This window comes from Oncorhynchus gorbuscha, linkage group LG07 (assembly GCF_021184085.1).
Source record: "Oncorhynchus gorbuscha isolate QuinsamMale2020 ecotype Even-year linkage group LG07, OgorEven_v1.0, whole genome shotgun sequence".
NCBI classification, from domain to species: domain Eukaryota; kingdom Metazoa; phylum Chordata; class Actinopteri; order Salmoniformes; family Salmonidae; genus Oncorhynchus; species Oncorhynchus gorbuscha.
The window spans coordinates 7,537,544-7,557,543 of NC_060179.1; the positions used below are offsets into that span (position 1 = coordinate 7,537,544).

At 45.0% G+C, this 20,000-nt stretch overlaps 1 protein-coding gene across 3 annotated transcripts in view; it reads right to left on the reverse strand.

Moving 5' to 3' along the window:
* Positions 1-20,000, reverse strand: part of LOC124039460 (collagen alpha-1(XI) chain-like) — a 216,932-nt gene that overhangs the window by 49,941 nt on the left and 146,991 nt on the right. For all 3 annotated transcript variants that reach the window (XM_046355451.1, XM_046355450.1, XM_046355449.1), the window contains 3 exons: positions 19,550-19,639; positions 10,463-10,516; positions 13-228 (listed from right to left, as the gene is read on the reverse strand). In XM_046355451.1, the coding sequence (XP_046211407.1) occupies positions 13-228; positions 10,463-10,516; positions 19,550-19,639 (360 nt within the window). The remainder of the gene's footprint in view (positions 1-12; positions 229-10,462; positions 10,517-19,549; positions 19,640-20,000) is intronic.

Consider the following 20,000-nt stretch of genomic DNA (forward strand, 5'->3'; position numbering starts at 1 on the left):
GGGGGGACTAACCTTGTCACCGTCCTCTCCGGGTGGACCCTGAGGTCCGGCAGGGCCAGGCAGACCCACTGGGCCTTGGACTCCGTCACGACCAGATGGTCCCTGGGGACCTTTCTCACCAGGCCCTCCCTTCTCTCCAGCAGGCCCTGGGGGCCCCTGAGAGCCAGTTCTACCAGACAGACCGATTGGGCCAGCAGTTCCAGCACCACCTCTCTCACCAGGGGAGCCCTGCGATAGAGAGAGAGAGAGAATGAGAGAGAGAGATGGAGAGAAAGAAGTTGAACACACTTTAAAGATAATGATTGAGGAAAGATGCAAATTCGGAGTTCTGAGTTTTTAATGTGGGGTGAAATAGTTAGAGTGTAGGGGCGGCAGGGTAGCCTAGTGGTTAGAGTGTAGGGGCGGCAGGGTAGCCTAGTGGTTAGAGTGTAGAGGCGGCAGGGTAGCCTAGTGGTTAGAGTGTAGGGGCGGCAGGGTAGCCTAGTGGTTAGAGTGTAGAGGCGGCAGGGTAGCCTAGTGGTTAGAGTGTAGAGGTGGCAGGGTAGCCTAGTGGTTAAAGTGTAGAGGCGGCAGGGTAGCCTAGTGATTACAGTGTAGAGGCGGCAGGGTAGCCTAGTGGTTAGAGTGTAGAGGCGGCAGGGTAGCCTAGTGGTTAGAGTGTAGAGGTGGCAGGGTAGCCTAGTGGTTAAAGTGTAGAGGCGGCAGGGTAGCCTAGTGGTTAAAGTGTAGAGGCGGCAGGGTAGCCTAGTGGTTAGAGTGTAGAGGCGGCAGGGTAGCCTAGTGGTTAGAGTGTAGAGGCGGCAGGGTAGCCTAGTGGTTAGAGTGTAGAGGCGGCAGGGTAGCCTAGTGGTTAAAGTGTAGAGGCGGCAGGGTAGCCTAGTGGTTAGAGTGTAGAGGCGGCAGGGTAGCCTAGTGGTTAGAGCGTAGAGGCGGCAGGGTAGCCTAGTGGTTAAAGTGTAGAGGCGGCAGGGTAGCCTAGTGGTTAGAGTGTAGAGGCGGCAGGGTAGCCTAGTGGTTAGAGTGTAGAGGCGGCAGGGTAGCCTAGTGGTTAGAGTGTAGAGGCGGCAGGGTAGCCTAGTGGTTAGAGTGTAGAGGCGGCAGGGTAGCCTAGTGGTTAGAGTGTAGAGGAGGCAGGTAGCCTAGTGGTTAGAGTGTAGAGGAGGCAGGGTAGCCTAGTGGTTAGAGTGTACAAGACCATGGTGCTTGCCTACGGAGCTGTGAGGGGAACGGCACCTCAGTACCTCCAGGCTCTGATCAGGCCCTACACACAAACAAGGGCACTGCGTTCATCCACCTCTGGCCTGCTCGCCTCCCTACCACTGAGGAAGTACAGTTCCCGCTCAGCCCAGTCAAAACTGTTCTCTGCTCTGGCCCCCCAATGGTGGAACAAACTCCCTCACGACGCCAGGACAGCGGAGTCAATCACCACCTTCCGGAGACACCTGAAACCCCACCTCTTTAAGGAATACCTAGGATAGGATAAGTAATCCTTCTCAACCCCCCCCCTTTAAGATTTAGATGCACTATTGTAAAGTGACTGTTCCACTGGATGTCATAAGGTGAATGCACCAATTTGTAAGTCGCTCTGGATAAGAGCGTCTGCTAAATGACTTAAATGTAAATGTAAATGTAGAGGCGGCAGGGTAGCCTAGTGGTTAGATTGTAGAGGCGGCAGGGTAGCCTAGTGGTTAGAACGTTGGACTACTAACCGAAAGGTTGCAAGGTTGAAACCCCCGAGCTGACAAGGTAAAAATCTGTCGTTCTGCCCCTGAACAAGGCAGTTAACCCACTGCTCCTAGGCCGTCATTGAAAATAAGAATTTGTTCTTAATTGACTTGCCTAGTTAAATTAATGTTAATATAATAATATAATAATAATAATAATATAATAATAATAATATATGCCATTTAGCAGACACTTTTATCCAAAGCGACTTACAGTCATGTGTGCATACATTCTACGTATGGGTGGTCCCGGGGATTGAACCCACTACCCTGGCGTTACAAGCACCATGCTCTACCAACTGAGCTACAGAAGGAACACCTGTTAATATATATATATATTATCAGGCCATCGAGAATCCAACATTAGAATGATTAAAACACCACTGCTGTTGGCTTCTACCTCGATGGAAAATATAAACCTTTTTCAGAAGCATTGTATGATCCAGCCAGTATCAAATGTAGAAAACAGCAATATAGTACGTATAGTACATTTCTGAAGAGAGGGAGTCTCGCTTTTAGTCACTCATGGCCATTCTCACTTTTCTTTAGAAGCATTATCATTAGCTAGCCTCTCCTCTCTGAGCAGAACTGAGCAGCAGGTCTCAGAGAGATTGAGGGAGAGAGACGGAAGGGAGCAGGCAGTCTGGCAGGTAGTCTTAATCTAGCCCTGAGGAGTGATCTGACTACTGAGTGTGGAACTGACTGACTGCTGAGGTCTTCAGGGCTCTTCTCTTCACATGCTGCCTCTGCCTGGTGCACAGCAAGCGAATGTTCCAACAGGGAGGGAGGCTGTCGGTGTCGCCTGGAGCTCAGTTAGTGCATATGGCTATGTCCCAACAACACTATGGGCTCGGGGTGTGTGCCTACACCCTTATATAGCTGGTCTTTCTTGTCTCCTTTCCTCAGGGAGAAGTATAGATAGTCTGTGTAAAATCAAATCACATTTTTATTGGTCACATACAAATGGTTAGCAGATGTTAATATGAGTGAAGGGAAATGCTTTTGCTTCTATGCTTTTGCTTCTCCAACAGCGCAGTAATATCAAAATAATGATCTAACAATTCCCAACAACTACCTAATACACCCAAATCTAACAAGTAATCAAACAAATGTACATATAAATATATGGATGAGCGGCAAGATGAAGTAGATGGTATAAAATACAGTATATATATATATGAGTGATATGAGTACAGTGGCTTGCGCAAGTATTCACCCTCCGTCTCATTTTTCCTATTTTGTTGCCTTACAACCTGGAATTAAAATACATTTTTTTGGGGGGGGGGTTGTATCATTTGATTTACACAACATGCCTACCACTTTGAAGATGCAAAATATTTTTTATTGTGAAACAAACAAGAAATAAGACACAAAAAAATGGAAAACTTGAGCGTGTATAACTATTCACCCCCCAAAGTCAATACTTTGTAGAGCCACCTTTTGCAGCAATTACAGCTGCAAGTCTCTTGCGGTATGTTTCTATAAGCTTGGCACATCCAGCCACTGGGTATTTTGCTGATTCTTCAAGGCAAAACTGCTTCAGCTCCTTCAAGTTGGATGGGTTCAGCTGATGTACAGCAATATTTAAGTCATAAAACAGATTCTCAATTGGATTGAGGTCTGGATTTTGACTAGGCCATTCCAATACATTTAATGTTTCCCCTTAAACCACTCGAGTGTTGCTTTAGCAGTATGCTTAGGGTCATTGTCCTGCTGGAAGGTGAACCTCTGCCCCAGTCTCAAATCTCTGGAAGACTGAAACAGGTTTCCCTCAAGAACATGCCTGTATTTAGCACCATCCATCATTCCTTCAATTCTGACCAGTTTCCCTGCCAATGAAAAACATCCCCACAGCACGATGCTGCCACCACCTGTCACGTTCTGACCTTAGTTCCTTTTTTATGTCTTTGTGTTAGGTTGGTCAGGGCGTGAGTTGGGGTGGGTAGTCTATGTTATTTTTTCTATGTTGTTATATTTCTATGTGTTTGGCCTAGTGTGGTTCTCAATCAGAGGCAGGTGTCGTTTGAGAATCATACTTAGGTAGCCTGTTTTCCTCATCTTGGTTGTGGGTGTTTAATTTCTGTTTAGTGTCTGTTCATCTGGCAGAACTGTTTATTTTTCTCTTCGTTGTTATTTTGTGTAGTGTTCAGTTTGTTCAATTAAAACATGACGAACACTTACCACGCTGCATTTTGGTCCTCCTCTCCTTCCACCAAGGAGAAGCATTACACCACCACCATGCTTCACTGTGGGGATGGTATTCTTGGGGTAATGGGATGTGTTGGTTTTGCATCAGACATAGTGTTTTCCAAAAAGCTCAATTTTATTCTCATCTGATTAGAGTACAATCTTTCATATGTTTGGGGAGTTTCCCACATGCCTTTTGGCGAACACCAAACATATTTGCTCATTTTTTAAGTGATCCTATGGACAGATACTCCAATCTCCGTTTGTGGAGCTTTGCAGGTCCTTCAGGGTTATCTTTGGTCTGTGAGTTTTGGTGGGCGACCTTCTCTTGGCAGGTTTGCTGTGGTGCCATATTCTTTCCATTTTTTCAATTTTTTTATAACCCAACCTTGATCTGTACTTCTCCATGACTTTGTCCCTGACCTGTTTGGAGAGCTCCTCGGTCTTCATAGTGCTGCTTGCTTGGTGGTGCCCCATGATTAGTGGTGTTGCAGACTCTGGGGTCTTTCAGAAAACGTGACTATATACTGAGATCATGTGACACTTATTTTGCACACAGGTGGACTTCTGAAGGTAATTGGTTGCACCATATTTTATTTAGGGGCTTCATAGCAAATGGGTGAGTACATATGCACACACCAGTTTTCCATTTATTTTTAATTGTTTTTAAACAAGTAATTTTTTTTATTTCACTTCACCAATTTGGACTATTTTGTGTTTGTCCATTACATGAAATCCAAATAAAAATCAAGTTAAATGACAGGTTGTAAGGCAATAAAATAGGAAAAATGCCAAGGGGGATGAGTACTTTTGCAAGGCACTGTAATATATGTAAACATTATTAAAGTGGTGTTGTTTAAAGTGGTGTTGTTTAAAGTGGTGTTGTTTAAAGTGGCGTTGTTTAAAGTGGCTTTGTTTAAAGTGGCTTTGTTTAAAGTGGCTTTGTTTAAAGTGGCTTTGTTTAAAGTGGCTTTGTTTAAAGTGGCATTATTTAAAGTGGCATTATTTAAAGTGGCGTTGTTTAAAGTGGCTTTGTTTAAAGTGGCTTTGTTTAAAGTGGCTTTGTTTAAAGTGGCTTTGTTTAAAGTGATGTTGTTTAAAGTGACGTTGTTTAAAGTGACGTTGTTTAAAGTGACGTTGTTTAAAGTGACGTTGTTTAAAGTGACGTTGTTCAAAGTGACGTTGTTCAAAGTGACGTTGTTTAAAGTGACGTTGTTCAAAGTGACGTTGTTCAAAGTGACGTTGTTTAAAGTGACGTTGTTTAAAGTGGCTTTGTATAAAGTGGCTTTGTTTAAAGTGACGTTGTTTAAAGTGACGTTGTTTAAAGTGACATTGTTTAAAGTGGCTTTGTATAAAGTGGCTTTGTATAAAGTGGCTTTGTTTAAAGTGACGTTGTTTAAAGTGACGTTGTTTAAAGTGACTAGTGATCCATTGTTTAAAGTGACGTTGTTTCAAGTGGCATTATTTAAAGTGGCATTGTTTAAAGTGACGTTGTTTAAAGTGGCTTTGTTTAAAGTGACTAGTGATTTATTGTTTAAAATGATGACTGATCCATTTATTAAAGTATCCAGTGTGTCCACTAGATCGACTGTTAATGTTCTCTCAGATCAGGTAACGAAGAGAAGGAAGCAAGGTGAGAGCTGTAGTGTGCTGCAGAGTGTTGGGACACATCTTGTCTGACTGGCTGTGTACGTAGCTCAGTGGCACTACAAGTGGCAGGTTGGGAAGGGGAAGGAGGTGGTGTAGAGTGTTGGGACTCATCCTGTCTGCCTGGCTGTGTACGTAGCTCAGTGGCACTACAAGTGGCAGGTTGGGAAGGGGAAGGAGGTGGTGTAGAGTGTTGTGACTCATCCTGTCTGCCTGGCTGTGTACGTAGCTCAGTGGCACTACAAGTGGCAGGTTGGGAAGGGGAGGGAGGTGGTGTAGAGTGTTGGGACTCATCCTGTCTGCCTGGCTGTGTACGTAGCTCAGTGGCACTTCAAGTGGCAGGTTGGGAAGGGGAGGGAGGTGGTGTAGAGTGTTGTGACACATCCTGTCTGACTGGCTGTGTACGTAGCTCAGTGGCACTACAAGTGGCAGGTTGGGAAGGGGAGGGAGGTGGTGTAGAGTGTTGGGACACATCCTGTCTGACTGGCTGTGTACGTAGCTCAGTGGCACTACAAGTGGCAGGTTGGGAAGGGGAGGGAGGTGGTGTAGAGTGTTGTGACACATCCTGTCTGACTGGCTGTGTACATAGCTCAGTGGCACTACAAGTGGCAGGTTGGGAAGGGGAGGGAGGTGGTGTAGAGTGTTGGGACACATCCTGTCTGACTGTGTGTGGCTCAGTGGTGGCAGGTTGGGAAGGGGAGGGAGGTGGTGTAGAGTGTTGGGACTCATCCCTTATCTGACTGTGTGTGACTCAGTGGTGGCAGGTTGGGAAGGGGAGGGAGGTGGTGTAGAGTGTTGGGACTCATCCCTTATCTGACTGTGTGTGACTCAGTGGTGGCAGGTTGGGAAGGGGAGGGAGGTGGTGTAGAGTGTTGGGACACATCCTGTCTGACTGTGTGTGACTCAGTGGTGGCAGGTTGGGAGATCTCCTCTGAATCGTGACACTAACCAGGTTTACATCCACAGTTTTTATGTGAGTAAAGTCATACCGTATAATTTTTTTAATTTTTTGAGGTAAAATGGTATAAACGCAGACAGATAATGTGTTCATTCAACGTATTTTTGTGTCGTAAAATAATATTATGCAAGAAATGTCAGTTGAAGTGCCTTTATGCACAAATATTGATATAATAACCATCATGTCGAAGTAAACTTGGAGTCACATGATAATATGGTGTGTGGTCCTTCCACTACGACTTAGAAAACCATGCAGTTTATTAGGCTACAGTTATAATAATAATAATAATATATGCCATTTAGCAGACGCTTTTATCCAAAGCGACTTACAGTCATGTGTGCATACATTCTACGTATGGGTGGTCCCGGGAATCGAACCCACTACCCTGGCATTACAAGCGCCATGCTCTACCAACTGAGCTACAGAAGGACAATTAATGAAATTAATTTAAAATGAGTTACAATGAACTTCACAGGGTGTTGAAAAGGGTCTTATTCTGATGACACGATGATCGATGCTTGACTGCCGTTTGACAAATTAAAAATATACTCGCTCTTATCCAAAATAATGTCATCACGAAGACTAGACGTAGACTAGACAACCCGCGCTGTTTCTGTGAGCTTGTTGGCACATTTGCTATTTAACGCAAAAGTGTTTGTTACAAAACTAGCGGTAGAGTTGAAAATGCGATGGAAACACATTGAACTTTCGATTTCTATTCGATTTTAATTCAACACATGAAGACTTAAGCGGAAAAAGTACATTTTGTTTTTTGCACTATGACATCACACACTGCCATAAGTCTGCTTGGCGGAAACACGTCACTGGTGCAATAATTCACATATTTTCTTTAATGCCGATTATATAATATTCACATGGAAGTCTGTCGCCAAATGGATGAAAACCTATCGAGATTGTCGACGGTGAACCTGCAAAATAAGCATTTTCAATGTACTGTGTACCGTGTGACTCCTTTGCATGTGACAAACAAACTGCACCGGACTTGGGAGTGTCTGGATGCTCAGACAGCGGGGTGAGTTAGTATGGAGTGGACACGGGCTCTCGTTCACCTCACAGGCTGGGAGCAGAGCGCATCACAGATGGGCCGGTAGCAAACAATCCCAATTTCAATTTCACCTCCTGCATGACTGCTTCACATTAGGTATTTCTAGCTTCTCTTGCGACCGACCCCAAGACATCAGAATGTTAAATCAAACACTCACTTCCCAGAAGCAGGGTATGCATTGGAATCGTGGCTACTGGAAATATCAATATGTTACATTAAATTAATTTCATATCAGTATGACAATCATGTTTTCCTCAAACAGTCTAATTCAGTCCACCTCCCAACCACCCTGACATGTCTGGTCTAATCTTTGAGCCCACTGTCAAGCTATCTAAAGAGACATTAAACTGTGACAATATGAATCGAGTGTATGTTCAGACGAAGCAATTAGAAAACCAGGACCCCGAAGTTATCACTGAAAATAGGTGGGATCCTGCCTGTCTATTCGTAAAGGGAAAAAACAGCCCTCTAGTGGTGGGAGTCATTATTACAGAATATTTTACATTTCATTTGCATTTATTTTTTATTTAACTAGGCAACTCAGTTAAGAACAAATTCTTATTTACAAGGACGGCCTACCCCGGCCAAACCCGGACTACGCTGGGCTGTGCGCCGCTCTATGGGACTCCCAATCACAAACGGTTGTGATACAGCCTGGAATCGAACCAGGGTCTGTAAGTGACACCTCTAGCACTGAGATGCAGTACCTTAGACCACTGCGCCACTCGGGAACTCCAATTTAGCAGACTCTTTTATCCAGATCGACTTACAGGAACAGGTTAAGTGCCTTGCTCAAGGGCACATTTACAGATTGTTCACCTTGTCGCCTCTTCAAACCATTGACCTTTCAGTTACTGGCCCAACGCTCTTATCCGCTAGGCTACTAGGACAAGGATCTTCATTGCATCCTGCTGTGAGACAATATTGATCCTAGACTAATGGCTACCTCCAAAAAAGAACCAAAACACCACAGTAAGAACAGATTAGGCTGACGCACTGTGTTGTACTTCTATCATTGAACCAAAACAACACAGTAAGAACAGAGTAGGCTGACGCACTGTGTTGTACTTCTATCATTGAACCAAAACAACACAGTAAGAACAGCTTAGGCTGACGCACTGTGTTGTACTTCTATCATTGAACCAAAACAACACAGTAAGAACAGATTAGGCTGACGCACTGTGTTGTACTTCTATCATTGAACCAAAACAACACAGTAAGAACAGATTAGGCTGACGCACTGTGTTATACTTCTATCATTGAACCAAAACAACACAGTAAGAACAGATTAGGCTGACGCACTGTGTTATACTTCTATCATTGAACCAAAACAACACAGTAAGAACAGATTAGGCTGACGCACTGTGTTGTACTTCTATCATTGAACCAAAACAACACAGTAAGAACAGATTAGGCTGACGCACTGTGTTATACTTCTATCATTGAACCAAAACAACACAGTAAGAACAGATTAGGCTGACGCACTGTGTTGTACTTCTATCATTGAACCAAAACAACACAGTAAGAACAGCTTAGGCTGACGCACTGTGTTGTACTTCTATCATTGAACCAAAACAACACAGTAAGAACAGATTAGGCTGACACACTGTGTTGTACTTCTATCATTTGTTGCACTTCTATCATTGAACCAAAACAACACAGTAAGAACAGATTAGGCTGACACACTGTGTTGTTGTTGTACTTCTATCATTGAACCAAAACAACACAGTAAGAACAGATTAGGCTGACGCACTGTGTTGTACTTCTATCATTGAACCAAAACAACACAGTAAGAACAGCTTAGGCTGACGCACTGTGTTGTACTTCTATCATTGAACCAAAACAACACAGTAAGAACAGATTAGGCTGACACACTGTGTTGTTGTTGTACTTCTATCATTGAACCAAAACAACACAGTAAGAACAGATTAGGCTGACACACTGTGTTGTTGTTGTACTTCTATCATTGAACCAAAACAACACAGTAAGAACAGATTAGGCTGACACACTGTGTTGTTGTTGTACTTCTATCATTGAACCAAAACAACACAGTAAGAACAGATTAGGCTGACACACTGTGTTGTTGTTGTACTTCTATCATTGACAGGGGTATGGAACTATCCCCCTCAGTAACCCTGATATCTGAAGACCCTCTGACACCTGACGAAACATCCCCTTCACATTAACAACAGACAGGTATATACTTCACATTAACAACAGACAGGTATATACTTCACATTAACAACAGACAGGTAGGTAGGTGGTGGTAGGTGACAGGTATATGCTTCACATTAACAACAGACAGGTATATACTTCACATTAACAACAGACAGATAGGTAGGTGGTGGTAGGTGACAGGTATATGCTTCACATTAACAACAGACAGGTATATACTTCACATTAACAACAGACAGGTATATACTTCACATTAACAACAGACAGGTATATACTTCACATTAACAACAGACAGGTGGGTAGGTGGTGGTAGGTGACAGGTATATGCTTCACATTAACAACAGACAGGTATATACTTCACATTAACAACAGACAGGTATATACTTCACATTAACAACAGACAGGTATATACTTCACATTAACAACAGACAGGTGGGTAGGTGGTGGTAGGTGACAGGTATATGCTTCACATTAACAACAGACAGGTAGGTAGGTGGTGGTAGGTGACAGGTATATACTTCACATTAACAACAGACAGGTGGGTAGGTGGTGGTAGGTGACAGGTATATGCTTCACATTAACAACAGACAGGTATATACTTCACATTAACAACAGACAGGTGGGTAGGTGGTGGTAGGTGACAGGTATATGCTTCACATTAACAACAGACAGGTGGTGGTAGGTGACAGACAGATGTTTACTTACCACGGGGCCTGATGGACCCTGAGGTCCTTCTCCTCCCTTCAAACCAGCTGGACCCTGGAAGGAGAAGAGAAATGGATGATTAGAGTGATACAGGATGTCCAAAGAGACACACAGCCTGATAGACAGTGTTTAATGTCCCTACAAGTCAGACAGATAGTCAGTATTGAGTGTGTCATGGCGTTGGCCTGTGTAAATACCTTTCTCCCTTCCCTCTCTCTTGACTCTACATGAGGGACTCTTGAATAGCTTTTATGAAACAGAGAGTCTGGGAACATCAAACAAGTGGGGGAAAGGAACAACATTCAGTAATAGAACCAGTTGAAAATATGTGTTGGTACTTAATGAATAGGATGTCAGTTCGGTTGTCATCTGAGACATTATGACTGATGACAGGACGACCTAAACTGTATCTGGGAAAGTATACACATTATAGTTATCAGATTCACATGGAATTGTTGTGCAATTCAAATGTTTAAATATAAAATGATTTGTGAAAAGATTAAATGTAATTTTAGCTTCCAAATGAGAGATTTGTGTTTTCATAAGGTTATGGCTCTGCTCAATCAGTGGCCCACCTCTGTGAAGAGACATTGGTTATAAACTATGAAACACACCCTTCTCTCCGTCCACTATATGAAGCCATGACGAAAATGTAACCTTCTGTTCCGGGTACATTAGGACGACGGTCCGATGTCAGAAGGATTCAGATAATAACTGATGAACGAAGCCAACCTCAGCATGAGCTTAGGTTGTGAATGGTATGAACTTTGAACTCTTATTCGCTACAGAAGTGATAAGTCCTAGTCGTTGAGTTTAGCAGCGGCCGCTGTAAACGTGGGCTAGGAAAGGACGGACAGAGTATCCCATCTACCACAGAACGACGACACTACAACGTATCCCGTTCACCACCAGAGACACTCTTCAAAGGACAAAGGACTCTGTTGGGCAACACGGCCATCCATCTACCACCAACCTATTGAAGCGCAGCTCAGAGTAAATATTTATTGCATTTTCCTTTTCCAAATGGGCGGTAATTTAGAATGCATAATATTCTGTATTTATTACGATAGCATAGGTTCTCCCTTTGTTCTTCAGTCTTCCCGCTCTTTCACTCGAACCCAGCCCCTTTTCTTTGTGTAACCAGCTGTCATATCCGTTCCCTCCACTAGGAACATTTTCCTTTATGACATAATTTGTAATCAAGGTATGTTTCAATCTGTGTATATGTAATTCTGTGTGATTAATTAGAATAGCATGTCATATCACTTACTCCGGCATAGCCAAAGACACGACAAGTGGTGCAACTCCTGTCTCAGTCAGACAGTCAGTCAGTATTGAGGGGTATAACTCCTGTCCCATTCAGACAGTATTGAGTGGTATAACTCCTGTCCCAGTCAGTCAGTATTGAGGAGTATAACTCCTTTCCCAGTCAGTCAGTATTGAGGGGTATAACTCCTGTCCCAGTCAGACAGTCAGTCAGTATTGAGGGGTATAACTCCTGTCCCAGTCAGTCAGTATTGAGGGGTATAACTCCTGTCCCAGTCAGACAGTCAGTCAGTATTGAGGGGTATAACTCCTGTCCCAGTCAGTCAGTTTTGAGGGTTATAACTCCAGTCCCGGTCAGTCAGTATTGAGGGGTATAACTCCTGTCCCAGTCAGACAGTCAGTCGGTATTGAGGGGTATAACTCCTGTCCCAGTCAGTCAGTATTGAGGGGTATAACTCCTGTCCCAGTCAGACAGTCAGTCAGTATTGAGAGGTATAACTCCTGTCCCAGTCAGACAGTCAGTCAGTATTGAGGGGTATAACTCCTGTCCCAGTCAGACAGTATTGAGAGGTATAACTCCTGTCCCAGTCAGTCAGTATTGAGGGGTATAACTCCTGTCCTAGTCAGTCAGTATTGAGGGGTATAACTCCTGTCCCAGTCAGACAGTGTAAAGGTTCACCATGGTTTGTCAGTCACATAAGTTTCTGAGCGTCATTGATCTGAATGGGAGAAAAGGTGTGTGTTGGTGTGTGTAGGTGTATGTAGGTGCGTGTAGGTGCTTGTAGGTGTGTGTAGGTGTGTTTAGGTGTGTGTTGGTGTGTGTAGGTGTCTGTAGGTGTGTGTAGGTATGTGTAGGTGCGTGTAGGTGTGTGTACGTGCGTGTAGGTGTGTGTACGTGCGTGTAGGTGTGTGTACGTGCGTGTAGGTGCGTGTAGGTGCGTGTAGGTGCGTGTAGGTGCGTGTAGGTGTGTGTAGGTGAGTTTAGGTGTGTGTTGGTGTGTGTAGGTATGTGTAGATGCATGTGTAGATGCATGTAGGTATTTGTAGGTGTGTGTAGGTGTGTGTAGGTGTGTGTAGGTGTGTGTAGGTGCGTGTAGGTGCGTGTAGGTGCGTGTAGTTGCGTGTAGGTGCGTGTAGATATGTGTAGGTATTTGTAGGTGTGTGTAGGTGTGTTTCGGTGTGTGTAGGTGTGTTTAGGTATGTGTAAGTATGTGTAGGTGCGTGTAGGTGCGTGTAGGTGTGTGTACGTGCGTGTAGGTGTGTGTAGGTGCGTGTAGGTGTATGTCGAGAGCGAGGTTGCATTTTCTTCCTGCTCTACCAGGATAAGTAGTTATTTTCCCCTCGGCACTTTCTCATCAAAAGCACAATAAAACAGAAGTTCTGAAATAAAAGTGTGTGTGTGTTTGTAAACTCCAGTGTGTGTGTGTGTGTGTGTGTGTGTGTAACCTCCAGTGTGTGTGTGTGTGTAACCTCCAGTGTGTGTGTGTGTAACCTCCAGTGTGTGTCTGTGTGTGTGTGTGTAACCTCCAGTGTGTGTCTGTGTGTGTGTGTGTGTAACCTCCAGTGTGTGTGTGTGTGTGTGTGTGTGTAACCTCCAGTGTGTGTGTGTGTGTGTGTAACCTCCAGTGTGTGTGTGTGTAACTCCAGTGTGTGTGTGTGTGTGTGTGTGTAACCTCCAGTGTGTGTGTGTGTGTAACCTCCAGTGTGTGTGTGTGTGTGTGTGTGTGTGTGTGTGTGTGTGTGTGTGTGTGTGTGTGTAACCTCCAGTGTGTGTGTCTGTGAGTAACCTCCAGTGTGTGTGTGTGTGTGTGTGTGTGTAACCTCCAGTGTGTGTGTGTGTGTGTGTAACCTCCAGTGTGTGTCTGTGTGATTGCTGATTGGCTCCCTAAGGCTCAGCAACACACATGGCAGTATTCAGTAATTAGTCTTGGGGCGTTGCAGTGAGAGACTAAATGACAACCATGGGTAGCTTCTCGCCTGCTGAGATTGACCTTGGCTTCGTGTGGAACAGTGGCTCGATAATATAGTAAATAATGCATACAACAAAACAAAGAACATTTCCCACAAAAGTGCTTGTGGAAAAAAGAAATGGGTCCCAGAGGCTGGTCTTGTCCCAAATCGCACCCTATTCCCAATCTAGTGCACTTCTTTTGACCAGAACTTACAGGGAATAGGCTATTCCCAATCTAGTGCACTTCTTTTGACCAGAACTTACAGGGAATAGGCTGCCATTTGGGACACAGCCCAAGTATTTGGGTTGAAACAGGAGTTTGATCCAGAGCTATAGTACACAATTATTCTATTTCTCTTGAACACCACACCTGTCTCTTTCAGCCTATCAGTACCTGCTAGAGAACATTACCGGGTGTCTCTTTCAGCCTATCAGTACAGGCTAGAGAACGTTACCGGGTGTCTCTTTCAGCCTATCAGTACCTGCTAGAGAACGTTACCGGGTGTCTCTTTCAGCCTATCAGTACCTGCTAGAGAACATTACCGGGTGTCTCTTTCAGCCTATCAGTACAGGCTAGAGAACGTTACTGGGTGTCTCTTTCAGCCTATCAGTACCTGCTAGACAACGTTACCGGGTGTCTCTTTCAGCCTATCAGTACCTGCTAGAGAACGTTACCGGGTGTCTCTTTCAGCCTATCAGTACAGGCTAGACAATGTTACCGGGTGTCTCTTTCAGCCTATCAGTACCTGCTAGACAACGTTACTGGGCGTCTCCTTTAGCATATGCATCGGATGCATATGATCCCACAAGGTGAATCAAACATAAGCACCAACGCTTGATAAATAGTTCATAAACTATTCTAAAGGATTATTTGCATTAATAAATATTTGTGAAAATGTATCAATAAAACGGGAATAACAAAAACATGTATTTACTTAGATAGAGTCAATGATCTGTTTTTATAATTCTACAAAGGCCTATAGACTATTTCATTTTCCCTTCCAATGAAAACATTACAGTTTGATCCATTTGATCTGCTATATTTGGACATTTGATTGGTAATAGAGTCATAATACTTAATAAACTCCTACTACACCTTCTTTTGACTAAGTAGAAACTAAAATAATGTCATTATAATATAACCAGCCATGTCACAGGGTAAATTATTTGCTATATTCCTAAACACGCAAGTGGGTCATGTGCTGAATGTAGAGACAGTGGGTCATGTGCTGAATGTAGGGACAGTGGGTCATGTGCTGAATGTAGAGACAGTGGGTCATGTGCTGAATGTAGAGACAGTGGGTCATGTGCTGAATGTAGAGACAGTGGGTCATGTGCTGAATGTAGAGACAGGTGAGTGGTCATGTGCTGAATGTAGAGACAGTGGGTCATGTGTAGAATGTAGAGACAGTGGAGTGGTCATGTGCTGAATGTAGAGACAGTGGAGTGGTCATGTGTAGAATGTAGAGACAGTGGAGTGGTCATGTGCTGAATGTAGAGACAGTGGAGTGGTCATGTGCTGAATGTAGGGACAGTGAGTCATGTGCTGAATGTAGAGACAGTGGAGTGGTCATGTGTAGAATGTAGAGACAGTGGGTCATGTGCTGAATGTAGAGACAGTGGAGTGGTCATGTGTAGAATGTAGGGACAGTGGGTCATGTGCTGAATGTAGGGACAGTGGGTCATGTGCTGAATGTAGAGACAGTGGTGTGGTCATGTGCTGAATGTAGGGACAGTGGGTCATGTGCTGAATGTAGAGACAGTGGGTCATGTGCTGAATGTAGGGACAGTGGGTCATGTGCTGAATGTAGGGACAGTGGGTCATGTGCTGAATGTAGGGACAGTGGGTCATGTGCTGAATGTAGGGACAGTGGAGTGGTCATGTGCTGAATGTAGGGACAGTGGGTCATGTGCTGAATGTAGGGACAGTGGGTCATGTGCTGAATGTAGGGACAGTGGAGTGGTCATGTGCTGAATGTGGAGACAGTGGGTCTTGTGCTGAATGTAGGGACAGTGGAGTGGTCATGTGCTGAATGTAGGGACAGTGGAGTGGTCATGTGCTGAATGTAGGGACAGTGGAGTGGTCATGTGCTGAATGTAGAGACAGTGGAGTGGTCATGTGCTGAATGTAGGGACAGTGGAGTGGTCATGTGCTGAATGTAGAGACAGTGGAGTGGTCATGTGCTGAATGTAGAGACAGTGGGTCATGTGCTGAATGTAGAGACAGTGGGTCATGTGCTGAATGTAGGGACAGTGGGTCATGTGCTGAATGTAGGGACAGTGGGTCATGTGCTGAATGTAGAGACAGTGGAGTGGTCATGTGCTGAATGTAGGAGACAGTGGGTCATGTGCTGAATGTGGGGACAGTGGAGTGGTCATGTGCTGAATGTAGAGACAGTGGGTCACTGAATGTGGACAGTGGGTCATGTGCTGAATGTAGAGACAGTGGGTCATGTGCTGAATGTAGAGACAGTGGAGTGGTCATGTGCTGAATGTAGGGACAGTGGGTCATGTGCTGAATGTAGGGACAGTGGAGTGGTCATGTGCTGAATGTAGAGACAGTGGGTCATGTGCTGAATGTAGGGACAGTGGGTCATGTGCTGAATGTAGGGACAGTGGGTCATGTGCTGAATGTAGGGACAGTGGGTCATGTGCTGAATGTAGAGACAGTGGAGTGGTCATGTGCTGAATGTAGGGACAGTGGGTCATGTGCTGAATGTAGAGACAGTGGAGTGGTCATGTGCTGAATGTAGAGACAGTGGGTCAGTGGACAGTGGTCATGTGCTGAATGTAGAGACAGTGAGTGGTCATGTGCTGAATGTAGGGACAGTGGGTCATGTGCTGAATGTAGGGACAGTGGGTCATGTGCTGAATGTAGGGACAGTGGGTCATGTGCTGAATGTAGGGACAGTGGGTCATGTGCTGAATGTAGGGACAGTGGGTCATGTGCTGAATGTAGAGACAGTGGAGTGGTCATGTGCTGAATGTAGAGACAGTGGAGTGGTCATGTGCTGAATGTAGAGACAGGTGAGTGGTCATGTGCTGAATGTAGGGACAGTGGGTCATGTGCTGAATGTAGGGACAGTGGGTCATGTGCTGAATGTAGGGACAGTGGGTCATGTGCTGAATGTAGAGACAGTGGAGTGGTCATGTGCTGAATGTAGGGACAGTGGGTCATGTGCTGAATGTAGAGACAGTGGAGTGGTCATGTGCTGAATGTAGAGACAGTGGAGTGGTCATGTGCTGAATGTAGGGACAGTGGAGTGGTCATGTGCTGAATGTAGAGACAGTGGGTCATGTGCTGAATGTAGAGACAGTGGAGTGGTCATGTGCTGAATGTAGGGACAGCATGGATATTCTTGGAAAGTGACATTTGTAAATAGAGCTACATCTCTTGAATTTTGAGAGTTATTTGACAAATGTAAGTACTGTATAATAGAAACTGCCGAATATTCTCTTTCTGGCACTATCTATGAAATCACAATGTTTAACCTGCATGTGTCTCCGAAGGAGGACTTGATAAAGTGATGATCCTTTTCCTGCATCTGTCAATTACATCTCTTCATGTACAATTTCACAACTGTTAGGCCTAATATTGTCACTCATCAGATTATTGTTAATTTAATATTGTCTATAGGCTAACTATTATTATTATGTGTGAAATTGGTTTTGGGTTTAGTTGTCGTTTCGATGGGACGGCTGTGCAGGCTGAGTGGCATGGTTTGTTTCCCATTCATCAAGTTGGACATGTTTTGTGTTATTCTGAAGGCCTGCTGCAACACATAGCGTGTTTTCATTTCCCTTCAAATACAACTTATTAGTGATAGTGTTATAGGTAAATAAATCAATGGTATCAACCCCCAAGGCACAAAGTTAAATGATTTGCTGTTGATAAATATTCTTAACACAAACTCATTACCACACTTTTTTCTTTGTTATTTAAATCAACATTTTCATCCTCCTTATCATTCAGTTAGGCCTCATTTAAATTACATTGTGAAGAAAGGTGCACAATGTTCACCCATCCATCCATTTGTCATTCAGGAGAGAGAGACTCATTAGCGCCTGGCTCGATACCGATGTTCTACAGCACATTGTCTTGGAGCCTGGCTGGGTACCAACGTCCTACAGCACATTGTCTTGGAGCCTGGCTGGGTACCAACGTCCTACAGCACATTGTCTTGGAGCCTGGCTGGGTACCAACGTCCTACAGCACATTGTCTTGGAGCCTGGCTGGGTACCAACGTCCTACAGCACATTGTCTTGGAGCCTGGCTGGGTACCAAAGTCCTACAGCACATTGTCTTGGAGCCTGGCTGGGTACCAACGTCCTACAGCACATTGTCTTGGAGCCTGGCTGGATACCGATGTTCTACAGCACATTGTCTTGGAGCCTGGCTGGGTACCAACGTCCTACAGCACATTGTCTTGGAGCCTGGCTGGGTACCAACGTCCTACAACACATTGTCTTGGAGCCTGGCTGGGTACCAACGTCCTACAACACATTGTCTTGGAGCCTGGCTGGGTACCAACATCCTACAGCACATTATCTTGGAGCCTGGCTGGGTACCAACGTCCTACAGCACATTGTCTTGGAGACTGGCTGGGTACCAACGTCCTACAGCACATGGTCTTGGAGCCTGGCTGGGTACCAACGTCCTACAGCACATTGTCTTGGAGCCTGGCTGGGTACCAACGTCCTACAGCACATGGTCTTGGAGCCTGGCTGGGTACCAACGTCCTACAGCACATTGTCTTGGAGCCTGGCTGGGTACCAACGTCCTACAGCACATTGTCTTGGAGCCTGGCTGGGTACCAACGTCCTACAGCACATTGTCTTGGAGCCTGGCTGGGTACCAACGTCCTACAGCACATTGTCTTGGAGCCTGGCTGGGTACCAACGTCCTACAACACATTGTCTTGGAGCCTGGCTGGGTACCAACGTCCTACAGCACATTGTCTTGGAGCCTGGCTGGGTACCAACGTCCTACAGCACATTGTCTTGGAGCCTGGCTGGGTACCAACGTCCTACAGCACATTGTCTTGGAGCCTGGCTGGGTACCAACGTCCTACAGCACATTGTCTTGGAGCCTGGCTGGGCACCAACGTCCTACAGCACATTGTCTTGGAGCCTGGCTGGGTACCAACGTCCTACAGCACATTGTCTTGGAGCCTGGCTGGGTACCAACGTCCTACAGCACATTGTCTTGGAGCCTGGCTGGGTACCAACGTCCTACAACACATTGTCTTGGAGCCTGGCTGGGTACCAACATCCTACAGCACATTGTCTTGGAGGGTTAAGTTAGGAATAGGTGTGGAAAAATGAAAAAAAGCCTCTAAATAATTATCTGTTTATGATTTCAAAATACGGACAAATGAGCCGTGTAAAATACAAACATTTAGAAAGAGTCAGGGAAGGAGCAGGACAGGGAAGGAGCAGGACAGGGAAGGAGCAGGACAGGGAAGGAGCAGGACAGGGAAGGAGCAGGACAGGGAAGGAGCAGGACAGGGAAGGAGCAGGACAGGGAAGGAGCAGGACAGGGAAGGAGCAGGACGTAGCTTTTTTGCGGGGGGGGGGGTGTTTTCATTTACAACATCAAATGTCAGCGGCCGTTGTTGAAAACAGTGGTGTTGGCCGGTCAGTGGGAAGCCTATTCAGAAGGACCTGTTCATTTGTAACACGTCTCTTTGAGTTTCCCTGCGGTAGATTGATGGTTGGGTGACGTCCCCCCTCTATGAGTCTAATGAGATGAATATCTCTACATTGATACTGGTTCATTAGTCACGGGTGGAGGTCTGTCAGTCAGTGTCAGTCGATATAGGGGGAATATGTAACGGAAGGGAGCGTGTTGAAGGTGGGGTGTTTCTTACCGACGCGCCGGGCAGACCTCTCTCTCCTGGGAATCCTCGTAGACCAGCCGGACCATCCTTACCGGAGGCTCCCTGGGGCCCGGGGTCTCCCTACAGACACCAACATACAGCAGAGGACAGGGTGAGAGGTGGCCAGCTGCACCATGCTAAGATATTATTGGATATCCTTTCTACTGTGTTCAATTTCACTATCATTCTACAGCCTTCTTGATGTTACCTGGTGAACGAAGTGAGAAAAACAAAAACAAAATGCTTTATTCTCATGTTTCCCATTAATACATCATGACAGAACATGCACAAGTTGGACTTTGAGGGAATGCTTTAGTTCTGACAGCATCAACATCAAAGCCCTGTGCTAATCAATGTCATGGACGTTTCTTTATTCCAATAAGGAACAACGCTACAAAATGCATAAACTTCACATCAAACACTACTGTAATACAGTCCAAGA